Below are 15279 nucleotides of genomic sequence, written 5' to 3' on the forward strand. Positions count from 1 at the left end.
GCCCACCACTTCTCCCACTGATAGACCCCCACCTGCACTGATGAAACTCCACAGCCCATGTTTTTAGAAAGATTCTGTCCGGAACCATCAGACCAAAGAAGAAAGCCTTACGAATCAGTTGAAAGTGTGAAGCCACTAATGAATAATCTAAGAACATTCCTCATGAGAATAGGTTGATGAAGTATAACAGAGGTTTTAGAAGAACGCTAATTAAGTCAGAAGCAAGAAGGACAGAAAAGAAGTAGTTTAAGATGTCAGAACTGTAGTGAGTAACCATCTGTGACAGAACTGTACAAGAAGATCAACCCAACAGGCATCGTACAAACCCAAAGTCAGTTGCTGTTGTAAGAAGAACATGTGAATATTGCTGTACTGTAATGAACCTGGTCATCTCTGAAGAAGCTCTGGAAAAAGCCCTAACCCATCTGTAAAAAGATGCTTGAAAATGTAAAACTCAGCCAGTGAAGCACGAACTCGTTAGAATGCTGATGAATTTTCTCGACAAGAGTGCCCAATGTCGTCATCTGAAGATCGATGTTTCCATACCAAGATTGATGAAAACATTTGTGAGGAACTGCTGAAAAATGAAGATTTGGCTCCCATTCTTCTATGGAAAGAAGATGGACAACTGCCAGATTGAAAGAACATCTCTGAGAAGGGGGCAACCACCAAAGCTTCCTAATTGATCGTCGATCGATTTCATCAGTATCGTGATGAAGTAGAATCTGTTCGGGACGAACAGATCTAAGAAGGGGGCAGTGTTACAAATGAACAGTGATAGGTAGAGGTCAACGTATGACCCCGGCGAGATGACACAGCAGCTGGTGTTCCCTGGAATCTACATGTACAAACAAAGACAGGATGTGACGTGTCCACACGTGTTGTTCCAGGGGACGAACAGATCTAAGTAGGGGGACAGTTACTAATGAACAGTGACAGATAAAGGTCACTACGTGTGACCCCGACTTGATGACACTGCATCGAGTGTTTTCTGGAATCTACGTGTATAAATAAAGACAGGATATGACGTTTCCTCACGTGTTATTTCGGAGAATACTAGCCGTGTTTGTGCAACTTTGGACAAGCGATTAGGGACTCTATATAAGCCAGAGAGTTAATGTGAAAGTCAGTCGTATGGAGTCGTATGAGCCGTTACAGTCGATACAGACGATGTAAGACGTGTGCGGCTCTGTGGAAGAGAAATGTGTACGACTCGGTGCAAGTTAACTAGGGTAGAGTTAACTGGAGTGGACTACTGTCGTTAAAGTCTATACAGCGAACTACAGTGGACTTGAGCCGTTACAGTCGATACAGTCGATGTAAGACGTGTGCGGCTCTGATTCGGTAGACTTGAGTACGACTTGGTTCAGCTTTGGGAGACCTGGAGCGACACTGGGAAGTGTGTCGTTGGTCTGTTCTGTGGAATACGGCTCGATGCAAGTTGAGAAGAGAGGAATTGCAACGAAGTGAAGAGATGCAGTGCAACGAAGTATAGCTAACTGTAAACTGACAGATATTGTACAGTCTTCTACGCTACATGTTACAGTAATGTTAGAGTTAATAGTCATTAAAGTTATATGAAACTGAAAGTTTAGTCGTCAAGTTCTTTACAGTGTTTTTATTTGTGTGCCAACTAATACATCTAGCCAGAAGATTCAGAAATACGTAACAATTGGTGTCAGAAGTGGGATCTTTCTGGCTAGAATGTGTTCCATCAAACTTCTTATTGAACTTGACATGAAAGAACTTAGACAAGAGCTTCGAGAAAGAGGTCTACAGCTTAACGGAAATAAGGAAACGCTAACTGCACGTCTCAGACAAGCCCTGTTGGAGGAAGATGAGAATCCGGACACTTGCCAATTTGAAATCAAACCTAATACGATGGAGCTCCTGAGAACTTTGCAATACAAAATGAACTCGGTGAAAGAGAGCATTAAGGAGATAGAATCAGAAATCAACACCCGATTTTCTTCATTTAACCAGTTGACCAAAGCCATGAATGAGAATGAACAAATAGCTACCACGCCCAACAAGACAGAAGAACAAACAGATACGATAAAAGATCAAACGAGAATCATGATTAATGAGCTGCTGAACACCCAACAGTATCAGATTGAGTCGACAGATGAAAGAGCTACACCATTGATGAACAGCGAACAATTGTCCAACCAAGGATGTGGCGATACAGACAATTACGATAGGGATGCTGGTGATGGTTGTGCTGTCTGTGACTGTGATAGCAAACCAAACGAATGTGGCCCACAAGAAATGAAAAGAGACGATAGCTGTTACTATTTCAACGAAAAGCAGAATGAGACCGCTGAAGAAACAATAGAAGAGACCTATAGTTTGACCGAAGCTTTAGCTATAGATAAACATGATATGAGTACCTCAACCAGCCAAACAGATCAAGACAACGTTGGGTCTGCGTCCAAGCCTGTTGCTGTGGGCCTTAAAGACTTCTGTCTATCTGCCAGTGTCTACGAGAGGAACTCCAAGCTTGATTATTGCACCCATGTGTTTGACAAGAACTGTACGTACGTAGCTTTGCAAGAAGACTTTGAATGCCAAGAAACACACCAAGAAGCTCTAGACTTGACAGAAGCTTGTCCAGCTGTCAAGATCAGCACGAGAAGCCCTTGTGAAAGTCAAGGAAACACAATAGAAATTGATTTTGAAGTTGATGGACCTTTGCACGTTGAATGTTATCAACCTGCCCCACAGTCGAGTCCTCCAGACTCGGATGAAGGTGATGACGTGTTTGACAACTTGCCTTCAAGTGGACTTGCAGCTCATTCGCAAAGCACCCATCGAAGAATAATGCTGAAGCAACTTGTTAGATCAACAGTCTTGATGACTACAGCTATGAAATACAATGCCTTCCTATGTGCTAAGTCGCTGCCATCAGCATTGATCGACAGGAAAGCAAGACAACGACAACGACATCAACGCAACCAAAGAAATATCAAATTGAGGAGGCGGAGAAATGACATATGCAGAGTGCAACGTGGATGGCTCCAACAAGATCAAGATACAAACCCACCCCTTCTCCCACTGATAGACCCCCACCTGCATTTATGAAACTCCATAGCCCATGTTGTAAGAAAACAAGCCCACCACTTCTCCCACTGATAGACCCCCACCTGCACTGATGAAACTCCACAGCCCATGTTTTTAGAAAGATTCTGTCCGGAACCATCAGACCAAAGAAGAAAGCCTTACGAATCAGTTGAAAGTGTGAAGCCACTAATGAATAATCTAAGAACATTCCTCATGAGAATAGGTTGATGAAGTATAACAGAGGTTTTAGAAGAACGCTAATTAAGTCAGAAGCAAGAAGGACAGAAAAGAAGTAGTTTAAGATGTCAGAACTGTAGTGAGTAACCATCTGTGACAGAACTGTACAAGAAGATCAACCCAACAGGCATCGTACAAACCCAAAGTCAGTTGCTGTTGTAAGAAGAACATGTGAATATTGCTGTACTGTAATGAACCTGGTCATCTCTGAAGAAGCTCTGGAAAAAGCCCTAACCCATCTGTAAAAAGATGCTTGAAAATGTAAAACTCAGCCAGTGAAGCACGAACTCGTTAGAATGCTGATGAATTTTCTCGACAAGAGTGCCCAATGTCGTCATCTGAAGATCGATGTTTCCATACCAAGATTGATGAAAACATTTGTGAGGAACTGCTGAAAAATGAAGATTTGGCTCCCATTCTTCTATGGAAAGAAGATGGACAACTGCCAGATTGAAAGAACATCTCTGAGAAGGGGGCAACCACCAAAGCTTCCTAATTGATCGTCGATCGATTTCATCAGTATCGTGATGAAGTAGAATCTGTTCGGGACGAACAGATCTAAGAAGGGGGCAGTGTTACAAATGAACAGTGATAGGTAGAGGTCAACGTATGACCCCGGCGAGATGACACAGCAGCTGGTGTTCCCTGGAATCTACATGTACAAACAAAGACAGGATGTGACGTGTCCACACGTGTTGTTCCAGGGGACGAACAGATCTAAGTAGGGGGACAGTTACTAATGAACAGTGACAGATAAAGGTCACTACGTGTGACCCCGACTTGATGACACTGCATCGAGTGTTTTCTGGAATCTACGTGTATAAATAAAGACAGGATATGACGTTTCCTCACGTGTTATTTCGGAGAATACTAGCCGTGTTTGTGCAACTTTGGACAAGCGATTAGGGACTCTATATAAGCCAGAGAGTTAATGTGAAAGTCAGTCGTATGGAGTCGTATGAGCCGTTACAGTCGATACAGACGATGTAAGACGTGTGCGGCTCTGTGGAAGAGAAATGTGTACGACTCGGTGCAAGTTAACTAGGGTAGAGTTAACTGGAGTGGACTACTGTCGTTAAAGTCTATACAGCGAACTACAGTGGACTTGAGCCGTTACAGTCGATACAGTCGATGTAAGACGTGTGCGGCTCTGATTCGGTAGACTTGAGTACGACTTGGTTCAGCTTTGGGAGACCTGGAGCGACACTGGGAAGTGTGTCGTTGGTCTGTTCTGTGGAATACGGCTCGATGCAAGTTGAGAAGAGAGGAATTGCAACGAAGTGAAGAGATGCAGTGCAACGAAGTATAGCTAACTGTAAACTGACAGATATTGTACAGTCTTCTACGCTACATGTTACAGTAATGTTAGAGTTAATAGTCATTAAAGTTATATGAAACTGAAAGTTTAGTCGTCAAGTTCTTTACAGTGTTTTTATTTGTGTGCCAACTAATACATCTAGCCAGAAGATTCAGAAATACGTAACAATTGGTGTCAGAAGTGGGATCTTTCTGGCTAGAATGTGTTCCATCAAACTTCTTATTGAACTTGACATGAAAGAACTTAGACAAGAGCTTCGAGAAAGAGGTCTACAGCTTAACGGAAATAAGGAAACGCTAACTGCACGTCTCAGACAAGCCCTGTTGGAGGAAGATGAGAATCCGGACACTTGCCAATTTGAAATCAAACCTAATACGATGGAGCTCCTGAGAACTTTGCAATACAAAATGAACTCGGTGAAAGAGAGCATTAAGGAGATAGAATCAGAAATCAACACCCGATTTTCTTCATTTAACCAGTTGACCAAAGCCATGAATGAGAATGAACAAATAGCTACCACGCCCAACAAGACAGAAGAACAAACAGATACGATAAAAGATCAAACGAGAATCATGATTAATGAGCTGCTGAACACCCAACAGTATCAGATTGAGTCGACAGATGAAAGAGCTACACCATTGATGAACAGCGAACAATTGTCCAACCAAGGATGTGGCGATACAGACAATTACGATAGGGATGCTGGGGATGGTTGTGCTGTCTGTGACTGTGATAGCAAACCAAACGAATGTGGCCCACAAGAAATGAAAAGAGACGATAGCTGTTACTATTTCAACGAAAAGCAGAATGAGACCGCTGAAGAAACAATAGAAGAGACCTATAGTTTGACCGAAGCTTTAGCTATAGATAAACATGATATGAGTACCTCAACCAGCCAAACAGATCAAGACAACGTTGGGTCTGCGTCCAAGCCTGTTGCTGTGGGCCTTAAAGACTTCTGTCTATCTGCCAGTGTCTACGAGAGGAACTCCAAGCTTGATTATTGCACCCATGTGTTTGACAAGAACTGTACGTACGTAGCTTTGCAAGAAGACTTTGAATGCCAAGAAACACACCAAGAAGCTCTAGACTTGACAGAAGCTTGTCCAGCTGTCAAGATCAGCACGAGAAGCCCTTGTGAAAGTCAAGGAAACACAATAGAAATTGATTTTGAAGTTGATGGACCTTTGCACGTTGAATGTTATCAACCTGCCCCACAGTCGAGTCCTCCAGACTCGGATGAAGGTGATGACGTGTTTGACAACTTGCCTTCAAGTGGACTTGCAGCTCATTCGCAAAGCACCCATCGAAGAATAATGCTGAAGCAACTTGTTAGATCAACAGTCTTGATGACTACAGCTATGAAATACAATGCCTTCCTATGTGCTAAGTCGCTGCCATCAGCATTGATCGACAGGAAAGCAAGACAACGACAACGACATCAACGCAACCAAAGAAATATCAAATTGAGGAGGCGGAGAAATGACATATGCAGAGTGCAACGTGGATGGCTCCAACAAGATCAAGATACAAACCCACCCCTTCTCCCACTGATAGACCCCCACCTGCATTTATGAAACTCCATAGCCCATGTTGTAAGAAAACAAGCCCACCACTTCTCCCACTGATAGACCCCCACCTGCACTGATGAAACTCCACAGCCCATGTTTTTAGAAAGATTCTGTCCGGAACCATCAGACCAAAGAAGAAAGCCTTACGAATCAGTTGAAAGTGTGAAGCCACTAATGAATAATCTAAGAACATTCCTCATGAGAATAGGTTGATGAAGTATAACAGAGGTTTTAGAAGAACGCTAATTAAGTCAGAAGCAAGAAGGACAGAAAAGAAGTAGTTTAAGATGTCAGAACTGTAGTGAGTAACCATCTGTGACAGAACTGTACAAGAAGATCAACCCAACAGGCATCGTACAAACCCAAAGTCAGTTGCTGTTGTAAGAAGAACATGTGAATATTGCTGTACTGTAATGAACCTGGTCATCTCTGAAGAAGCTCTGGAAAAAGCCCTAACCCATCTGTAAAAAGATGCTTGAAAATGTAAAACTCAGCCAGTGAAGCACGAACTCGTTAGAATGCTGATGAATTTTCTCGACAAGAGTGCCCAATGTCGTCATCTGAAGATCGATGTTTCCATACCAAGATTGATGAAAACATTTGTGAGGAACTGCTGAAAAATGAAGATTTGGCTCCCATTCTTCTATGGAAAGAAGATGGACAACTGCCAGATTGAAAGAACATCTCTGAGAAGGGGGCAACCACCAAAGCTTCCTAATTGATCGTCGATCGATTTCATCAGTATCGTGATGAAGTAGAATCTGTTCGGGACGAACAGATCTAAGAAGGGGGCAGTGTTACAAATGAACAGTGATAGGTAGAGGTCAACGTATGACCCCGGCGAGATGACACAGCAGCTGGTGTTCCCTGGAATCTACATGTACAAACAAAGACAGGATGTGACGTGTCCACACGTGTTGTTCCAGGGGACGAACAGATCTAAGTAGGGGGACAGTTACTAATGAACAGTGACAGATAAAGGTCACTACGTGTGACCCCGACTTGATGACACTGCATCGAGTGTTTTCTGGAATCTACGTGTATAAATAAAGACAGGATATGACGTTTCCTCACGTGTTATTTCGGAGAATACTAGCCGTGTTTGTGCAACTTTGGACAAGCGATTAGGGACTCTATATAAGCCAGAGAGTTAATGTGAAAGTCAGTCGTATGGAGTCGTATGAGCCGTTACAGTCGATACAGACGATGTAAGACGTGTGCGGCTCTGTGGAAGAGAAATGTGTACGACTCGGTGCAAGTTAACTAGGGTAGAGTTAACTGGAGTGGACTACTGTCGTTAAAGTCTATACAGCGAACTACAGTGGACTTGAGCCGTTACAGTCGATACAGTCGATGTAAGACGTGTGCGGCTCTGATTCGGTAGACTTGAGTACGACTTGGTTCAGCTTTGGGAGACCTGGAGCGACACTGGGAAGTGTGTCGTTGGTCTGTTCTGTGGAATACGGCTCGATGCAAGTTGAGAAGAGAGGAATTGCAACGAAGTGAAGAGATGCAGTGCAACGAAGTATAGCTAACTGTAAACTGACAGATATTGTACAGTCTTCTACGCTACATGTTACAGTAATGTTAGAGTTAATAGTCATTAAAGTTATATGAAACTGAAAGTTTAGTCGTCAAGTTCTTTACAGTGTTTTTATTTGTGTGCCAACTAATACATCTAGCCAGAAGATTCAGAAATACGTAACAATTGGTGTCAGAAGTGGGATCTTTCTGGCTAGAATGTGTTCCATCAAACTTCTTATTGAACTTGACATGAAAGAACTTAGACAAGAGCTTCGAGAAAGAGGTCTACAGCTTAACGGAAATAAGGAAACGCTAACTGCACGTCTCAGACAAGCCCTGTTGGAGGAAGATGAGAATCCGGACACTTGCCAATTTGAAATCAAACCTAATACGATGGAGCTCCTGAGAACTTTGCAATACAAAATGAACTCGGTGAAAGAGAGCATTAAGGAGATAGAATCAGAAATCAACACCCGATTTTCTTCATTTAACCAGTTGACCAAAGCCATGAATGAGAATGAACAAATAGCTGCCACGCCCAACAAGACAGAAGAACAAACAGATACGATAAAAGATCAAACGAGAATCATGATTAATGAGCTGCTGAACACCCAACAGTATCAGATTGAGTCGACAGATGAAAGAGCTACACCATTGATGAACAGCGAACAATTGTCCAACCAAGGATGTGGCGATACAGACAATTACGATAGGGATGCTGGTGATGGTTGTGCTGTCTGTGACTGTGATAGCAAACCAAACGAATGTGGCCCACAAGAAATGAAAAGAGACGATAGCTGTTACTATTTCAACGAAAAGCAGAATGAGACCGCTGAAGAAACAATAGAAGAGACCTATAGTTTGACCGAAGCTTTAGCTATAGATAAACATGATATGAGTACCTCAACCAGCCAAACAGATCAAGACAACGTTGGGTCTGCGTCCAAGCCTGTTGCTGTGGGCCTTAAAGACTTCTGTCTATCTGCCAGTGTCTACGAGAGGAACTCCAAGCTTGATTATTGCACCCATGTGTTTGACAAGAACTGTACGTACGTAGCTTTGCAAGAAGACTTTGAATGCCAAGAAACACACCAAGAAGCTCTAGACTTGACAGAAGCTTGTCCAGCTGTCAAGATCAGCACGAGAAGCCCTTGTGAAAGTCAAGGAAACACAATAGAAATTGATTTTGAAGTTGATGGACCTTTGCACGTTGAATGTTATCAACCTGCCCCACAGTCGAGTCCTCCAGACTCGGATGAAGGTGATGACGTGTTTGACAACTTGCCTTCAAGTGGACTTGCAGCTCATTCGCAAAGCACCCATCGAAGAATAATGCTGAAGCAACTTGTTAGATCAACAGTCTTGATGACTACAGCTATGAAATACAATGCCTTCCTATGTGCTAAGTCGCTGCCATCAGCATTGATCGACAGGAAAGCAAGACAACGACAACGACATCAACGCAACCAAAGAAATATCAAATTGAGGAGGCGGAGAAATGACATATGCAGAGTGCAACGTGGATGGCTCCAACAAGATCAAGATACAAACCCACCCCTTCTCCCACTGATAGACCCCCACCTGCATTTATGAAACTCCATAGCCCATGTTGTAAGAAAACAAGCCCACCACTTCTCCCACTGATAGACCCCCACCTGCACTGATGAAACTCCACAGCCCATGTTTTTAGAAAGATTCTGTCCGGAACCATCAGACCAAAGAAGAAAGCCTTACGAATCAGTTGAAAGTGTGAAGCCACTAATGAATAATCTAAGAACATTCCTCATGAGAATAGGTTGATGAAGTATAACAGAGGTTTTAGAAGAACGCTAATTAAGTCAGAAGCAAGAAGGACAGAAAAGAAGTAGTTTAAGATGTCAGAACTGTAGTGAGTAACCATCTGTGACAGAACTGTACAAGAAGATCAACCCAACAGGCATCGTACAAACCCAAAGTCAGTTGCTGTTGTAAGAAGAACATGTGAATATTGCTGTACTGTAATGAACCTGGTCATCTCTGAAGAAGCTCTGGAAAAAGCCCTAACCCATCTGTAAAAAGATGCTTGAAAATGTAAAACTCAGCCAGTGAAGCACGAACTCGTTAGAATGCTGATGAATTTTCTCGACAAGAGTGCCCAATGTCGTCATCTGAAGATCGATGTTTCCATACCAAGATTGATGAAAACATTTGTGAGGAACTGCTGAAAAATGAAGATTTGGCTCCCATTCTTCTATGGAAAGAAGATGGACAACTGCCAGATTGAAAGAACATCTCTGAGAAGGGGGCAACCACCAAAGCTTCCTAATTGATCGTCGATCGATTTCATCAGTATCGTGATGAAGTAGAATCTGTTCGGGACGAACAGATCTAAGAAGGGGGCAGTGTTACAAATGAACAGTGATAGGTAGAGGTCAACGTATGACCCCGGCGAGATGACACAGCAGCTGGTGTTCCCTGGAATCTACATGTACAAACAAAGACAGGATGTGACGTGTCCACACGTGTTGTTCCAGGGGACGAACAGATCTAAGTAGGGGGACAGTTACTAATGAACAGTGACAGATAAAGGTCACTACGTGTGACCCCGACTTGATGACACTGCATCGAGTGTTTTCTGGAATCTACGTGTATAAATAAAGACAGGATATGACGTTTCCTCACGTGTTATTTCGGAGAATACTAGCCGTGTTTGTGCAACTTTGGACAAGCGATTAGGGACTCTATATAAGCCAGAGAGTTAATGTGAAAGTCAGTCGTATGGAGTCGTATGAGCCGTTACAGTCGATACAGACGATGTAAGACGTGTGCGGCTCTGTGGAAGAGAAATGTGTACGACTCGGTGCAAGTTAACTAGGGTAGAGTTAACTGGAGTGGACTACTGTCGTTAAAGTCTATACAGCGAACTACAGTGGACTTGAGCCGTTACAGTCGATACAGTCGATGTAAGACGTGTGCGGCTCTGATTCGGTAGACTTGAGTACGACTTGGTTCAGCTTTGGGAGACCTGGAGCGACACTGGGAAGTGTGTCGTTGGTCTGTTCTGTGGAATACGGCTCGATGCAAGTTGAGAAGAGAGGAATTGCAACGAAGTGAAGAGATGCAGTGCAACGAAGTATAGCTAACTGTAAACTGACAGATATTGTACAGTCTTCTACGCTACATGTTACAGTAATGTTAGAGTTAATAGTCATTAAAGTTATATGAAACTGAAAGTTTAGTCGTCAAGTTCTTTACAGTGTTTTTATTTGTGTGCCAACTAATACATCTAGCCAGAAGATTCAGAAATACGTAACAATTGGTGTCAGAAGTGGGATCTTTCTGGCTAGAATGTGTTCCATCAAACTTCTTATTGAACTTGACATGAAAGAACTTAGACAAGAGCTTCGAGAAAGAGGTCTACAGCTTAACGGAAATAAGGAAACGCTAACTGCACGTCTCAGACAAGCCCTGTTGGAGGAAGATGAGAATCCGGACACTTGCCAATTTGAAATCAAACCTAATACGATGGAGCTCCTGAGAACTTTGCAATACAAAATGAACTCGGTGAAAGAGAGCATTAAGGAGATAGAATCAGAAATCAACACCCGATTTTCTTCATTTAACCAGTTGACCAAAGCCATGAATGAGAATGAACAAATAGCTGCCACGCCCAACAAGACAGAAGAACAAACAGATACGATAAAAGATCAAACGAGAATCATGATTAATGAGCTGCTGAACACCCAACAGTATCAGATTGAGTCGACAGATGAAAGAGCTACACCATTGATGAACAGCGAACAATTGTCCAACCAAGGATGTGGCGATACAGACAATTACGATAGGGATGCTGGTGATGGTTGTGCTGTCTGTGACTGTGATAGCAAACCAAACGAATGTGGCCCACAAGAAATGAAAAGAGACGATAGCTGTTACTATTTCAACGAAAAGCAGAATGAGACCGCTGAAGAAACAATAGAAGAGACCTATAGTTTGACCGAAGCTTTAGCTATAGATAAACATGATATGAGTACCTCAACCAGCCAAACAGATCAAGACAACGTTGGGTCTGCGTCCAAGCCTGTTGCTGTGGGCCTTAAAGACTTCTGTCTATCTGCCAGTGTCTACGAGAGGAACTCCAAGCTTGATTATTGCACCCATGTGTTTGACAAGAACTGTACGTACGTAGCTTTGCAAGAAGACTTTGAATGCCAAGAAACACACCAAGAAGCTCTAGACTTGACAGAAGCTTGTCCAGCTGTCAAGATCAGCACGAGAAGCCCTTGTGAAAGTCAAGGAAACACAATAGAAATTGATTTTGAAGTTGATGGACCTTTGCACGTTGAATGTTATCAACCTGCCCCACAGTCGAGTCCTCCAGACTCGGATGAAGGTGATGACGTGTTTGACAACTTGCCTTCAAGTGGACTTGCAGCTCATTCGCAAAGCACCCATCGAAGAATAATGCTGAAGCAACTTGTTAGATCAACAGTCTTGATGACTACAGCTATGAAATACAATGCCTTCCTATGTGCTAAGTCGCTGCCATCAGCATTGATCGACAGGAAAGCAAGACAACGACAACGACATCAACGCAACCAAAGAAATATCAAATTGAGGAGGCGGAGAAAGCGACATATGCAGAGTGCAACGTGGATGGCTCCAACAAGATCAAGATACAAACCCACCCCTTCTCCCACTGATAGACCCCCACCTGCATTTATGAAACTCCATAGCCCATGTTGTAAGAAAACAAGCCCACCACTTCTCCCACTGATAGACCCCCACCTGCACTGATGAAACTCCACAGCCCATGTTTTTAGAAAGATTCTGTCCGGAACCATCAGACCAAAGAAGAAAGCCTTACGAATCAGTTGAAAGTGTGAAGCCACTAATGAATAATCTAAGAACATTCCTCATGAGAATAGGTTGATGAAGTATAACAGAGGTTTTAGAAGAACGCTAATTAAGTCAGAAGCAAGAAGGACAGAAAAGAAGTAGTTTAAGATGTCAGAACTGTAGTGAGTAACCATCTGTGACAGAACTGTACAAGAAGATCAACCCAACAGGCATCGTACAAACCCAAAGTCAGTTGCTGTTGTAAGAAGAACATGTGAATATTGCTGTACTGTAATGAACCTGGTCATCTCTGAAGAAGCTCTGGAAAAAGCCCTAACCCATCTGTAAAAAGATGCTTGAAAATGTAAAACTCAGCCAGTGAAGCACGAACTCGTTAGAATGCTGATGAATTTTCTCGACAAGAGTGCCCAATGTCGTCATCTGAAGATCGATGTTTCCATACCAAGATTGATGAAAACATTTGTGAGGAACTGCTGAAAAATGAAGATTTGGCTCCCATTCTTCTATGGAAAGAAGATGGACAACTGCCAGATTGAAAGAACATCTCTGAGAAGGGGGCAACCACCAAAGCTTCCTAATTGATCGTCGATCGATTTCATCAGTATCGTGATGAAGTAGAATCTGTTCGGGACGAACAGATCTAAGAAGGGGGCAGTGTTACAAATGAACAGTGATAGGTAGAGGTCAACGTATGACCCCGGCGAGATGACACAGCAGCTGGTGTTCCCTGGAATCTACATGTACAAACAAAGACAGGATGTGACGTGTCCACACGTGTTGTTCCAGGGGACGAACAGATCTAAGTAGGGGGACAGTTACTAATGAACAGTGACAGATAAAGGTCACTACGTGTGACCCCGACTTGATGACACTGCATCGAGTGTTTTCTGGAATCTACGTGTATAAATAAAGACAGGATATGACGTTTCCTCACGTGTTATTTCGGAGAATACTAGCCGTGTTTGTGCAACTTTGGACAAGCGATTAGGGACTCTATATAAGCCAGAGAGTTAATGTGAAAGTCAGTCGTATGGAGTCGTATGAGCCGTTACAGTCGATACAGACGATGTAAGACGTGTGCGGCTCTGTGGAAGAGAAATGTGTACGACTCGGTGCAAGTTAACTAGGGTAGAGTTAACTGGAGTGGACTACTGTCGTTAAAGTCTATACAGCGAACTACAGTGGACTTGAGCCGTTACAGTCGATACAGTCGATGTAAGACGTGTGCGGCTCTGATTCGGTAGACTTGAGTACGACTTGGTTCAGCTTTGGGAGACCTGGAGCGACACTGGGAAGTGTGTCGTTGGTCTGTTCTGTGGAATACGGCTCGATGCAAGTTGAGAAGAGAGGAATTGCAACGAAGTGAAGAGATGCAGTGCAACGAAGTATAGCTAACTGTAAACTGACAGATATTGTACAGTCTTCTACGCTACATGTTACAGTAATGTTAGAGTTAATAGTCATTAAAGTTATATGAAACTGAAAGTTTAGTCGTCAAGTTCTTTACAGTGTTTTTATTTGTGTGCCAACTAATACATCTAGCCAGAAGATTCAGAAATACGTAACAATATTTTCTTCATTTTTAAAAAAATAAGTACGTGTAACATACCTGTTTAAATAAAATCTATATATAATGCTTAAATATTTTCTTATAATTTATTTTATCAAACATTCTTTGATAGGATCTTCCAGATCAGTGGACAGTTCGATTTAGTGGGGAAAAGTCATCAACCAACAGAAACTTAATGAGACTTATTGTAACAGTTCAAAACTTTCAATTCGCTGATGCTGGTCAATATAAATGTAGAGCAACACTACCAGACGCAACTCAATTTAATAATACAGCTGTCCACATAATAGTCGAAAGTAACATTTTATGTGATTGTTGTCCAAGTCTAGTGACACTTTATGTTTATAATTAGGACATTTCTTATCGACATGGCCTAAATTGTGCCGATGTGCCTAAATCAAATCTTTCTTTTAGCTGTTTGTTTTCTTTGGCAGTTAAGTGAAATTACATGAGTAGATGTGGTTGGGTTTGGGCTAACCACAGTCACCTAATCTAATGAGCGTTTTAATTGGGAGGGGGTAAGTTTTAAACTTGAGTTTTTAACGCTAATTTACCCTTCTTCAAAAAAGTAAAATAATAATAATAAGGCTTGTCTTCGGGTCCAAAGATTAATTAGGTATGCAGTATCTCCCATGGCTACGTAGCCCAAGCTGTGACCTGCATATTTTACCACATTCATGTCAAGCATACCCATTGTTCTCGGTAGTCCATTAAGATTTTCATTTCGCTGTCTGCGTCTGTCCTTGGCAGCGGATTTTCTTTTGGTCTCAAATGTGTATCCTGCGGCCTTTGTGAGTGACCTCCAGCTGTCTCGTTCTGAGGCTGCATGCAACCAGGTCCCTGTAGAGAGCTGTTTATGATACAAGATGGTATCTCTGTGGAAGAAGCAGCCTTCTTTTTAATTGTTGTTAAAATAGAGGCAGCCTGAAGTTGTGCAGCATCACTTCCGTGGCTGTGCTGGGCTAGTTGATTTAGAACAAGGTCATTGTTTACAGCATCACATCCATGGCTGTGCTGGCCTAGTTGATTTAGAACAAGGTCGTTGTTTACAGCATCACTGCCATGGCTGTGCTGGCCTAGAGTTGATTTAGAACAAGGTCGTTGTTTACAGCATCAGTGTGGAGACGAGCTCTATATTCATTTTTAAGTTCACAACGCCA

At 42.6% G+C, this 15279-nt stretch overlaps 1 protein-coding gene across 4 annotated transcripts in view; it reads left to right on the forward strand.

Annotated features, from left to right (window-relative positions):
• The window catches only part of LOC129922803 (uncharacterized), a 95009-nt gene that overhangs the window by 36021 nt on the left and 43709 nt on the right, over positions 1-15279 (forward strand). For all 4 annotated transcript variants that reach the window (XM_056010141.1, XM_056010143.1, XM_056010144.1 and 1 more), the window contains exon 3: positions 14232-14415. In XM_056010141.1, the coding sequence (XP_055866116.1) occupies positions 14232-14415 (184 nt within the window). The remainder of the gene's footprint in view (positions 1-14231; positions 14416-15279) is intronic.

This window comes from Biomphalaria glabrata, chromosome 14 (assembly GCF_947242115.1).
Source record: "Biomphalaria glabrata chromosome 14, xgBioGlab47.1, whole genome shotgun sequence".
Taxonomy (NCBI): domain Eukaryota; kingdom Metazoa; phylum Mollusca; class Gastropoda; family Planorbidae; genus Biomphalaria; species Biomphalaria glabrata.